The sequence below is a fragment of the Leguminivora glycinivorella genome, chromosome 21 (genome assembly GCF_023078275.1).
Source record: "Leguminivora glycinivorella isolate SPB_JAAS2020 chromosome 21, LegGlyc_1.1, whole genome shotgun sequence".
Taxonomy (NCBI): Eukaryota; Metazoa; Arthropoda; class Insecta; order Lepidoptera; family Tortricidae; genus Leguminivora; species Leguminivora glycinivorella.
This window is the reverse complement of record NC_062991.1, coordinates 3,825,062-3,838,262: the sequence shown is the minus strand read 5'-3', so window position 1 is coordinate 3,838,262 and position 13,201 is coordinate 3,825,062. Positions and strand designations below refer to the sequence as shown.

Sequence of the window (13,201 nt, the reverse complement as noted above, 5' to 3'; positions counted from 1 at the left end):
AGTACAAACTTATGCTACTCGATATTTGTGCATAAGATAATGCTATTCGAAGTCCTACCGTCGTAATTAAAGCCGCATGTGATATAAACGTAAAAATAAAACCCTTTGAGAGTCGGTCAACGGTATTTAGTACAAAAATTGTACTTATTAAATTCACCTGGATCTAAAAACTAGTTTCCAATGACATCTAGCGATAAGTAGGGGAATCAAGACGTAATAAGTTACCATTGATTAACTCATTTAATGGTTTTATTACGATTCCTGCAAGCGTTTGACCTAAGCTATATTAGTTATATTATACAAAAAATAGCTTATAAAATTAGTACATTACGATACTAGTGCGAAAAAAGGAAGTTCGAAACGAGTGGCGATAAATTAAAACACGACCGAAGGGAGTGTTTTAAATCGACACGAGTTACGAATTTCCTTTTCGCACGTGTATCGTACGACGTTTTTCAGTACAGATGAGCCTCTGAAGTTTCGTCCAGGCATATAATGAACCACTTCTCGCACTAGTGCGTAAAAAAAACAACATCTGTACTGACAATACCTTTCCTATGAAACATAATATGGCATGAATATACACTCTTATTCCGTTGAACAGCAGATAATTTAGAGTATGGCGATTTTTTTGAACTGTAAATTGACTAAAACTCTTTAAAATAATTTATCGTTAGCGTTAATAGCAAAAACAAAGAGCATTATACTTAATGTTTTAAATAAAATATGGTGCTCTTTGTCATATCGCATGTATTAACTACTTAAGTGATCTACTTTATTTTTTTAATATCTCGGTCAATGCAAGTTATCTGAGGTTGATCCCATAAAACGAATTAATACTACAGTTAAGAGCTTTCAAACAAAATATCTCTAATCTTTATATAAATATATAGTCATGGGACACCTCCCATACAAAAGTGCCCATTCTTCCTTTAGACTTATTTTATTAAATTATTCGAGCAGTTTAATTGTCCATGGTAATTAACCAACATTATAATACAAATTAAAATAATAAATATTTACATTTTGCAAATTCTTACGCCATTACGTTTTAATGTCATATAGTTTTATTTATTTTTCATTTTGACGTCTCTGACAGTTTGCCATTTGAAAAGATGACAAACAAAAGGGAAAACAGTCACTAAATTCTAAATTGTAACAATTTGTGCAAGTTTAGTGAACAGTACTGTGACCAATTGTACCTGTTACCAATCGTCCCCATTTGGGTAGCCTCGACTAAACGACGACTATACCGCGACGGGTTCCCTCTATTTGGCATAACTTTAATTGTCCGAAACGATTTTCGCATAACAGACTTCGCATAATCGATTTTCGCCGAATGTTAATTTGGCAGAAAACTTATTTGTCATAATCGAAAATAATACGAATAACACATTGTCCGAAAATAAGTTCGCATAATTCTATTTACGCCGATTGTTTTTATGAATAAAATTAATTCGCATAATTGTATTTGGCATATTTCTTAAAATCAGAATATCCACCCATACTAAATGCTGTTAAGAGAGTCTGTTTGGTTAGGTTAGAACTGCGACCTCAACAAATAAAACATTTTGTCAAGAATTTCGGTTAGGTTAGGTTAGAACTGCAACATTAATATAGTAGTATTACCTATGATAAAAATTCTGCGTAGTAAATTTCCACTAAACCATGTTATGCAGAAATAATTTATGCATAAAAACCATTCGGCGAATAACCTTTATGCATGAAATATATTCGGACAAACAAAAATATGCCTAGACAAATTATGCGTAACTATACTATGCCATAACAGATTATGCGAAAGGTGAATTATGCCAATATAGATTATGCCAAAAAGAATTCTCGATTGTAAAATTATGCCAAAACAAGGGGAACCTACTGCGACTACGAATTGAGACGCAAAATATCCCGATTTGCGTGACCGAAAATGGTTACCAATATGGGGTATTTCTAAGACAAAAGAAAGGGTCATACTGTTTCAAATCAATTCAAATGTAATAAAAAAGTATTCATCTTTCTCTTAGAAGAGAAGGATTGACACTTTAGGTATTGCAAGGAAATTAATACATAATTCAATAAAGTAACTATAGCCCTATAGCCTGTCAACCAAATTTTGGCAGTAGCAATGTACATCAAACTAAAGTATGGTATCCCTATGAATCGAACAAAAACCAGCAATGTACGTCGAACAGCCACAGAATTTTTTTTAAGGGGCTCGTTGGGCCTGCAGCATTGGAATGCCTCCCTAATGAAAAAAAGCGTATGAAACGCGTATATTCATTCTTTACTTCCTTACGAATTAGATAATGTATTAAAAAGGGACGGATATATGCTAGTTATTTCTCTTTTTCGTAGGGTGGAGGTTTCCACAGATACAAATGACACGCGAATTTCCACCGATTTTCAAAACTAGTGTTGCTAGCCCGCGATTTTTAAATTTGCCGCCTTTTTTTAGTGACAAGATTTGGTTGACGGTCTGTAAAATGAAACATCGATACACACCTGCTTGGTAAAATGGGTTATCCATTTCGAAAAACACATTATCACTAAACTAAGATCGTAATCACTAAGAACTCTATAAAATGTGTTTCAATTTGACACTAACGTTGTCTTCAGTAACTGCATGATGTAACTGACACAGACGTGAGTGAAAAGGACAATTTAGATAAGGCTACTCTCACAAATGCTGGGATTACACGGGCTTAGTAGCTAATGCTTAGTGCGTGTGACTAACACTTGTCACATACGTGTAAACACATTGTACAAGTGTTTAGTATTAGTGCAACTACGATTGCAAGTGAATATCAGTCGGTTCTATTTACTAAGCGACAAGTATCTATCGCCCCGGCAAAAAATACTAATACTTGCCGCTTTACATTAGTGTAAACATTACTGATAAGTGAAGTTCAACTACTCCAGTGATTAGTTTACTTCGTTACCATGGCAATATCTTGTAACTAATACTATTTTGAACCCCCGACACAAAAACGACGGGGTGTTATAAGTTTGACGTGTCTGTATGTCTGTCTGTCCGTATGTCTGTCAATCTGTCTGTCTGTTTGTCTGTCTGTGTGTGTGTCTGTCTGTGGCATCGTAGCTCCCGAACGGATGAACCGATTTAGATTTTTTTTATTTTGTCTGAAAGCTGTATTAGTCGGGAGTGTTCTTAGCCATGTTTCATGAAAATCGGTCTACTATGTCGCGGTAGGAGGTTTTTTCAAAATTTAAATTTTGTGGTTATCTAAATACCCATGTGTAAACGGCTACTTGCCACTTGTCACTTTGCTGAGAAGCCCCTAATCGCTAATACTTATGATAAATACTAAGCCCGTGTAAATCTAGCTTTAGACTAAGCCGACAGTCTAGAGCGAGATAGTAGGGCATTCAATTGACGATAACCTCTTTCTTACAAATATATTTTTAAATTATAAATGGGCTTACTCCTAGCCACGGACTAGTGAAAGGCAAAGACGTGGCATACGATGGAGTGAGCTCGCCCAGCCTGCGTATTATGATTCCAATTGTATCACTTATCCACGTGGATAAAGCATCCGTCACGCTTTGGCAAGTATGTCAGTGTGAGAGTGACAGTTGTCTTATCCACGTGGACAAGTGATAAAATTGTAAGCATGATACGCCGGCTGAAGATGTCATTCACCCTTGATTTTTAGATTGCATTAGACCTTCATTAGGTTCATTAGATAAATATTATCGTATATGTGACTGATCTATCTTATCTCTTATTGCGTGCAATTTTATCATAAATTGCGTTGATAAGATAGAAGATGTGATAAATGATAAAATACGTTTAATGATTGCGTGTCCATACAACGCAATCACGAGTAATTTAAGAGAGTTATATTAAAAGGCGCAAATCAATCTACAAAAAAATGTGGTAAAATATGGTCAGCCAGCCCAGCAGAAATGACCCTGTAGTCTTACCGCATAGTTTTACCAGTTGAACCATTGGGAATGTTCTTACCAATAGACTTACTGATTGTAAGACTTTGCTTTTTTGCACGAAACCAGACGCGACAACTGTTTCGACGGAGTCCCGCTGCGGGGGGCTCTTATTTCTAGATCGTTTGCCCTTCGGGCATCTATAGGTATCTAACAAACCTAACCTACCTATTGCCTAGCCCTTACTATCAGTAAGTCTATTGGGAACAAAAATTCCCAGTCGAGCGCGGGGGGGGGGGGGGGTATGGGGGTTATTATAGCTATGTATGTTTATGTTTATCACGCCGCCCTGTTCGTCATTCTATATACAGTGAAACCTGGTTAAGTGGGACCTGGATAAGTGAGAAACCTCTTTAGTTGGGACCCAAGCTGCGGTCCCGACACTTTCGCACCGATTTACCTCTATTAGTGAGATAAAACAGACCTCTATAACTGAGATCAGCCTCTTCGATTTCATAGTCACATTTCCCTCTATTAGTGAGATAGAGTGTGTATTTTACCATTTTTACCTCTGTTACTGAGACTATATTTCAAATGTATATTAACTTACTTAATTGTTTCTTAAGAATTTTATAGGAATTTACCTCTGTACCTGAGATACAGTCAATCTATGACCTCTGTAACTTGGACTTTATTGAAAATCTATTTCCATATTTTTAATAATGCTTAGCCTATCTTTAAATTACGTGATTGATCCTCGTATTCTAGTGAGTTTGAGGGTTTTCTTGGTTATTTTAAGTAATTAAAGCTAAAATCTCGATAAGTAACATAAAAATAAAAAATAAAAATATTTTCATAATATACCTACCTATAAAATTTCTAAGACACCATGACGTCTTATACGAATAAGTCTTAAATTTGATTTAAATGCAAGGTCTATTTAAGTACATTTTCTTTTAAGTAGTATGCAACAAATAATAACTACTACATATATGCATAACACCTTATTTATTTATTTTTTTTTTTTCCTTTTATCACCTCTATAACTGGCATATCCCCTATTCTGGCCTCTATTAGTGATACCCTCTGTAAATGAGCCAAAAATTTTATTATGCCTGTCTAACTGAGACCCTGAATAAGTGGAATACCTCTTTAAGTGAGATAAATTTTGTTGTCCCTTGAAGTCTCACTTATCCAGGTTTCACTGTAGCTGGATTTGGATAGAAAGCAGGCAGATCTTCGTCGATGAAAGCTGCAGTAGAATGCTCTTGCTCTCCAGAGCCTCCAGGCCAAGACCCAGGAGAATGGAAGCAAAAACATTCCTCGGGGAGTTGGGGCCTTGCCTGCAGGAGGGGCCTCGACCCCCGCTCCGGGTCGTTTCTGGCCGGCGCAGAGGTTGATTGTCAGTAAGGCTTGATTTAGACGGCGTGCGAACTCGCATGCGATTTTAGTTACATTGCGGGCTGTGGAGGTTAAATGCATTCAGCACAGCCATCAAATACCGCAATGTAGTAAAACTCGTATGCGAGTTCTCGTACCGTCTAAATGGGCCCTAAGCGTGTATACCTTTCTGTCAGGAGCGATGCGGGGCTAGAGATGGGCGGCGGGAAAATACCCGGGGTAGATATCGGGTATTTACCGGGTATTTACCCAATCTACCCGATATTTACCTTTTCTACCCTAATGGGTGGGTATAAATAAATATTGTAATAAAATGGGTCATAAATTGAATTTAATCGTGAAAAAATGTTTTCTTGGTATTGTATAATATATTTATATTTTATTAATATAGTTCTATAAACATATATCGAAGTATTTGTATTGAATAAGGAATTTGTTAAATATCATTGACATGCTTGTGTGTTTGTTACCTCCTCCTCCTACCCTTGGTACTGTAGAGCCGATTTGGCGCAATTATGCAGCCATTTAGTGATATAATAGGCCTATAGCAGTATCATCCGTGACGTTTAAGGTCTATAATGGTGATGTAATGATGACTATTGTGCTAATTTGTTGACATAGAGGACACAGTAACGCTATTATAGTATCAATGTATGCTATAGTAGCATTTGAGATTCCGTTATACAGGTTATTTTGTTGTATAATAGCAGTTGCCGTCCCTTTTAATGCGAAATTTCTAAAATAATTAATGTGTGTACATACATACATACATACAATCACGCCTGTATCCCATAAAGGGGTAGGCAGAGCACATGAAACTACTTAAGTTTCAGGGCCACTCTTGGCAAATAAGGGGTTAAAAGAAAACCAAACTGTGGCATTGCAGTGACAGGTTGCCAGCCTCTCGCCTACGCCACAATTTAACCCATATCCCATAGTCGCCTTCTACGACACCCACGGGAAGAAAGGGGGTGGTGAAATTCTTAACCCGTCACCACACAGGAGGAATGTGTGTAATATTTAACAAAAACTGTTCTAAACGAGGAACTTAACGAAAAGTGGCGTGTGAACTTGTGAAGTTTAGTGTCAATTAACATAATTTGGATTTCGTATACTTCCATCATTACTGCAAAAAGGTATGCGATGGAAATTTTACCGTTAAAAGAATATTAGTTTAATGGAGTATTTAAATGCGCCCTCGATTTATACCATGTTTTGAATAAAATAAATAAATATAATTTAATACAATAAAATTATTGGCACCATAGTTTCTACTATGGATCCAAGAAGTAAAACATACGCTTTTATAGTTCGACTATATCACTTATCATACGCATTCACTGCCATAAGCCCGCCATCGTGGATTCAATTAGGGTTGCATGAGAATTTAACTATGATCCAGTTTAACTTATAAGTTCTTTATATAGAAAACAATACTTGTTTTCAATGTATAGAAAACTATAGAAAGATCTTTTAAACAGTATTAATAAATGTGGTTTTCTTTTTAGTATGACAAATCTAAACTACAATTGGTCGCTATGTGTATTTTTAAAGTTAATTTCTAGAAAAACACTGTACGGAACGAGATACCGCATCTTTGGCCTGATTTCATAATTACGATGTATAAACACCATAAAGCAGCCTTTTAAGGTCAAAATTGTCATTTAAAAGTAATCGTTTTCTACTCTTATATATCTGATTTGGTTTATAAAACATATAGTAAACTCAGCTATAACGCTATTGTGTTTTAAAAGAGATACCGAAATCATTATTCAACAGGTCTGTGATATTTAAAGAGTCATTGTGGCGTATACGGCGATGAGATATAAAAGGCATTAGAAAACGACTATAACCTTTTCAAAGCTATATAAACGTATCCTGAAAACTTCATTATAAAAATAGCTCTATAATGGTATTCATATCACTACTATACAGTGTTAAATACTATAGCAGTGTTTTCCAAAGCCACTATATCCCAAAATAGTGGTATAGTTAGGTTTTAAATCTGTTAAAACACAACTACTAAAAATACTATAAGCGGCTTGTTGGTAACCTTAATAGCGCAAATTGATTGCATAACAGTGATTTCTAACACCATTATACAGTAATATTGTTCTGTAATAGTCATATTTGATCCTGTTATAGACCAGGCCTATAGCGGCTCTATAAAATGGTGATATAAACGTTTACATCACTTCCTAATAACACCTTTTAGCTGTATAACGCAACAACTATAGCGGCTTGTCGGGAACCTTAGTAGCGCAAATTGATTGCATAGCAGTGATTCCTAACACTATTATACAATAATATAGACCTATAGTAGTCATATTTGATCATAGACCAGGCCTATAGCGGCTCTATAAAATGGTGATATAAACGTTTACATCACTTCCTAATAACACCTTTTAGCGGTACAAGCTTATAGAGCTAAAAGGTGTGACTGGTGGCTTTTATACGACAGGCGGTCACGCCGAAAACCTTTATACGACATCTATAGTAGCTTTTAGCGTCGAAAACCAAAATTATAGCACTAAAATGTTACTTGCTGTTTGTTTGGTAAAGCCTACTATCTAGCCGAAGTCCAGTATCTAGCCGAAGTCACATAGAAGGCATTATTACAGTCCGAATTCAAAGCAAGTGTTAATTAAAATCACACATGGACGTGGCGCTTGTTTAACTAAGTACAAACTAAGTTATAAGTATCCCATAAATAAAAATAAAAAAAAGTAACTGACCGGTCAACTGATTTATTGCACCCTTTCAATACGGATGCAACTACCTGGCGTTTTGCAAAGCTGTGACCTCATTGGCTAATGAATTTGAATTTGTCTGTCCACCGTGTTTAAGTTAAGTAAGTTATTTGAATACTTAGTGGGCCTAAAACATCTGGGGAATACAACTTTTTAATTGAATGTGGTAAATTACACATGATATATGGAATATTTGGAATCTCTGTTAACATTTTAATATTAGTTAGTCAAATATATATATTTATTTTAGTAGAAAAATATATTTCAGTCATGTAAATTAAGAATAATCTTTAATTTCATAGATTATTTTTTATACCCGCTCATTTGGGTAGATACGGGTAAATACCGGGTAGATTGGGTAGATATGGGTATTTTCCCGGTATTTACCCGTCAGCGCCCATCTCTATGCGGGGCGGACTATTTGACTAGGAAGTATGATTATTTGTAAATAAATAAAAAATAATAATACAACATTAAAAATTTTCCATTTTTTTTTGTTACAGTTTATAACATTATAAATACTTATCACAACCTGTTTTATCACAATTACTACCTACTCATTCAGCTTGTTCACTAATAAAGTAAATACAATGGTAAAATACGATGCTGATGAAAACGTAGATAATATTTCGATAATTTAATTTGACCCCCAGTCGAAAAGGTGCACACCTTAGATTCTTAAAAGCTAAATTGTTAATATTTATTAAAAGGTGAATCAATAAACACTCGGAGCGATCTGCTCAATTACTCATGCCCACCGCGCCTACTTATTTTACAGCACAATTTCTACTAACGAAGCTTTGCCTGTCTTCAAACACAAGCTAAATCTAACACTTTAAGTTCTCGCGCTTTGTACACATATTTAAAGTCACATACAGGTCGAACGCGATTAATTAACATTATTTTTACCTTTTTTCCCAACGTTTCGGCCAGGTTGCACTGGCCGTGGTCGCGGCCAGCGCAACCTGGCGGCGTGGTGGTGGGGGGTAAAAATAATGTTAATTAATCGCGTTCGACCTGTATGTCACTTTAGAAGCTAAATCATTGGAGCACTGCACCGCCGATCCGTATTGTGTTTCAAAGACGTCAGCGATAACGTAGACATTAACTCCTCAGGTGACAACGGACGTCCCATAAACTCTTCCTCAATATCCTGAAGAGTCCTATCCTTAGTCTCCGGTAACACCATCCAACACACAACTAGGCAGTACGCAACGACCCCAGCATAAATGCAGTACGCACCTGGTAAACCTATCGTGGCAAAAAGATATGGCAATGTTTTCACTGTCAAAAAAAGATTTATAGACACGAAAAGTACGCTGATCCCACCAGCTAAACTTCTGTATTCTAAAGGAAATAGCTCTCCAGCTATTATGAGAGGTAACGGAACAGGCCCCGTAGCCGAATGGCATTTCTCCGACGCCAAACGAAAGCGATACGCCGCTGGCTCTGTCGCGCCAATACGCAAGCGCGATAGAGATAGATATCTACTAGCGCTTCGTTTCGTGAGCGTTTCGTGAGCGATTGTGCCATTCGGCTAGCCACCCTGTTCCTGTAGCTATTGAAAACATATGAATATGACATAGTATAATACCTATCAGTGGATGGTCAAACGGTAGATAACCATTTATTTTGGCGTAAGTATAACCAGCTATTGTAAGGTAAGCAGAAATGTTGATCAATGTTGTGGTTAGCAACATAGTCCGTCTCCTAATCTTCTTAATTACGTATACAGCGCTAGAGTTTGATATGATCCTCTGCGTTCCAAGACTGATGATGATCAGACCAAATATAGCATTAGGTCCAACGACATTTTCTAAAATCTTTGTTGTATAAGCTGACATGACATTTGCTCCACCCCATTGTCCTAACGTATAAAGATGCATCATTATAAATATTGGTTTATAAAACTGTCTCTTTCGCACAGTCTCATTCAGATACACTAAACCGCTCTTCACTTTCCATGTAAAAGAATCTTTCGCTTCACCATCTTCTTTAGATTCCCTGATTACATTTACATTTACAATTACATTCCCTACATCTATTTCGAATATAACATGAAGTCAGTACAGCATCGCCCCAAAATCCTGGTGAGAGACTTGTGTCTATCATTGAATGTAATTCTTCCTCTTCATCATCACCTCTTAGCCATCTAAAGACTCGTTTACATTCGTCGTATCGTCCTTGATCTGCTAGCCAGCTTGGGGATTCTGGACAATTAATAACTATTAGCAAATTTATAAAAGATATGAAGGCGCATAAAAGCGCTGCTGTTTGCCAACCGAAGTAAGATCCTACAGTGTGGACAGTTAGGACTCCGATAGCAATGGCTAGAGAGAGGGTCATAAGGAAAGCGCCTCTGTTCTTAGGGCTGGTGTATTCTCCTATAAGCACTGGTCCTAGCGTGGCGATCATTCCCATGGAGACTCCTTGGAGGAACCTGGCGAGGAGTAGCCCAGTCACGCTGGTGGCCAGGAGGATACTGAACCAGCCGACTAGCATGGGCAGGATGCTGATGAGATTAGCAAGTTTTCGGCCACTTTTGGCCATGATTGTAGGAACGATGAAGTTTCCGGTTACAAGCGCGAAACCGAGGCAATTGACGCTGTAAATCAAAACATTGAATTGAAAAATAAATGTTGTTGAACTTGATGTGTCGAATTAAATATATGCAATTTGAAAATTATGATATTTTTTGGTCCATTGGCGAGTTGTACAACGAAAAGCAAAATTGACTGTTAACTTTTAAAATAAATTTTTATTCGACGCAATTTAAACTTTTAGGCCTTTGCTATTAAGCTACTGTAAAGAAACCTACTGCAATTGATCAAAAGCAGTGAAAAGAAGTGGTTTCTACGAACTCCTGAGAACTACGCAGTTCAGAGAACAGATACAGTTAATATTACGTGTGGTAGCTGGTCAAGAATTTCACCACCCTTTTTCCTCCCGTGGGTGTCGTAGAAGTCGACTGTCGAATAATTTCAATTGTAGGCGATGGAATAGCAATCTGTCAATGCAGGACTGCAGGTTAATGCATATCATGTATGTAATATCTACCTATCCAAGAACCACTGACGTCATCCACAAATATCGGCGAGTCTAGTCTTTGAAGCTGCGGCAGCAGTACAGCTGTGAAGCCAACTGTCAGTCCATGACCAGCCATGTTTAGGCATACTCCTGACGTCACGAAGCACTGAAAACCATCAAAAAATTAATAGCATTTTCACCAGCAGGCCTATGATGCTACCATAACATAACATAACATACAATCACGCCTGTATCCCATGAAGGGGTAGGCAGAGCATATAAAACTACTCAAGTTTCAATGCCACTCCTGGCAAATAAGGGGTTGATAGAAAACAAAACTGTGACATTGCAGTGACAGGTTGCCAGCCTCTCGCCTACGCCACAATTTACCCCATATCCCACAGTCGCCTTCTACGACACCCACGGGAAGAAAGGGGGTGGTGAAATTCTTAACCCGTCACCACACCTACCAATGCTACCAATTTCATCATTTATCCATAAGACAAAGCATACGTCACGTTTTGGGTACGTAACCGAATGGCACAAACGCTCACGAAACGAAACGGTCGTAGATATCTATCTCTATTGCTCTTGCGTATTGGCGTGACAGAGCCAGACTATCTTTCGCGGCGTTTCGTTTTCGTTTCGCGTCGCAAAAATGCCATTCGGCTACAGCACCTGGCAAGTATGGCAGTGTGAGAATGAGAGATGTCTTATCCACATTGATAAGTGACAGAATTGCAAGCATAATAATGCCATGCTGACCTTATAAAAGATGTTTTTCTCATCACGGAACAATGGTGTTCCAGAGCTTTGGAAGGCGTGCGCATAGCCGAAGCCAAAAGACTTAGTAATGCGTACACACTCTTTAATGATATCTTTAACGCTTTAATGATATATACCTTATACTTTTATACACTTACACTTACACTTTTTTATATACTTTTGACGACCGGTCTGGAGCAGTCGGTAGTGAACCTGCCTGCTACGCCGCGGTCCCGGGTTCGAATCCCGGTAAGGGCATTTATTTGTGTGATGAGCACAGATATTTGTTCCTGAGTCATGGATGTTTTCTATGTATATAAGTATTTATGTATTATATATATCGTTGTCTGAGTACCCACAACACAAGCCTTCTTGAGCTTACCGTGGGCCTCAGTCAATCTGTGTAAGAATGTCCTATAATATTTCTTTATTTATTTATTTACCTAAAGGGTATACAGAGCTAATGCTACCCTTGACCAACCGCCAGGGTTTAATGACTAAAAAGGTAGATAAAGATCTTTCATTATTAAATCGATGACAAATTTTGAGTCATCCAAAGGCAAATAATTTTTGTGATTCATGGTTGTCTTGGATTTTGGACGATGATATTGATAAACAAATATTTGATAGCGTCTGAATGCTCAAGATTCCACTTCATAATGTCTATTTCACTAGTCATCGTGAGGAAACAATTCATAATTTGCGCCAAATAAACTAAGAATAAAAAAGTTTCCGAGTTGCAAGGAGAAAAGTTTTGAAAATATTAGGGTTGGGTAAAAGCCTAGGTTACCCATTTCTTTGAGCCTTTGGGTGTACTTACTTGTCTTTGAAACGGTGAAAACCAAACTTTTGTCATTGTTTTTTATATGATAACATTGGAGCATTCAGTACACCAAACGTCATCACACATATCTCTAACAAAACTTAGAAAACTAGCACTCCTCAATAAACTTTAAACTTTGATCCATGTTTTTTTAAGTAACAACCGTTGGACTTGAAATCCTTTAGTGGACTACTATTAAATTGATTAGATATTTCTTGGTATACGGACATTTTTAGTGCCTTTTATGATATTTTACAACCCTCAATTGTGTTAAGGTAAGATAAACAGTGAAACATCAATAAAAGGATTCCTTGACACGAAAATATGGAGAAATGAATGCATTTCTTTTGTTTTCTTTATATCTTTACTACATATATACATACGTAACTGGATTAAGGTTTACTTACCTTCATATAATTAACTACTTACTTTAATCCAAGCAGCGTATTTTCTTCTTTTGTATCATGTCCAGATGTCGACGTCTAACTGTAGTACTGACCGTATAGTACAAGATTTAAAAAAACGATCTTTATCA

General features: G+C 37.0%; 3 protein-coding genes across 4 annotated transcripts in view; all 3 read right to left on the bottom strand.

Annotated features, from left to right (window-relative positions):
* The window catches only part of LOC125237573 (facilitated trehalose transporter Tret1-like), a 43,293-nt gene extending 40,678 nt beyond the window's left edge, over positions 1-2,615 (bottom strand). The window contains exon 1 of one of the 2 annotated variants that reach the window (XM_048144702.1): positions 2,503-2,615. In XM_048144702.1, coding sequence (XP_048000659.1) covers positions 2,503-2,541 — 39 coding nt within the window. In that variant the 5' untranslated portion in view covers positions 2,542-2,615. The remainder of the gene's footprint in view (positions 1-2,502) is intronic. The other variant, XM_048144703.1, reaches the window with a different exon arrangement.
* A 5,917-nt stretch (positions 2,616-8,532) lies between these two features.
* Positions 8,533-10,601, bottom strand: LOC125237513 (facilitated trehalose transporter Tret1-like). The gene is made up of 3 exons (XM_048144635.1): positions 10,147-10,601; positions 9,599-10,064; positions 8,533-9,441 (listed from the first exon to the last, which is right to left on the bottom strand). Exons 1-3 carry the CDS (start codon positions 10,599-10,601, stop codon positions 9,088-9,090), a joined length of 1,275 nt encoding a protein of 424 aa, XP_048000592.1. The 3' UTR covers positions 8,533-9,087.
* Positions 10,524-13,184, bottom strand: LOC125237514. Its single transcript, XM_048144636.1, has 3 exons — positions 12,664-13,184; positions 11,109-11,244; positions 10,524-10,656 (listed from the first exon to the last, which is right to left on the bottom strand). Exons 1-3 carry the CDS (start codon positions 12,697-12,699, stop codon positions 10,628-10,630), a joined length of 201 nt encoding a protein of 66 aa, XP_048000593.1. The 5' UTR covers positions 12,700-13,184; the 3' UTR covers positions 10,524-10,627.
* Between the last annotated feature and the right edge of the window lie 17 nt (positions 13,185-13,201).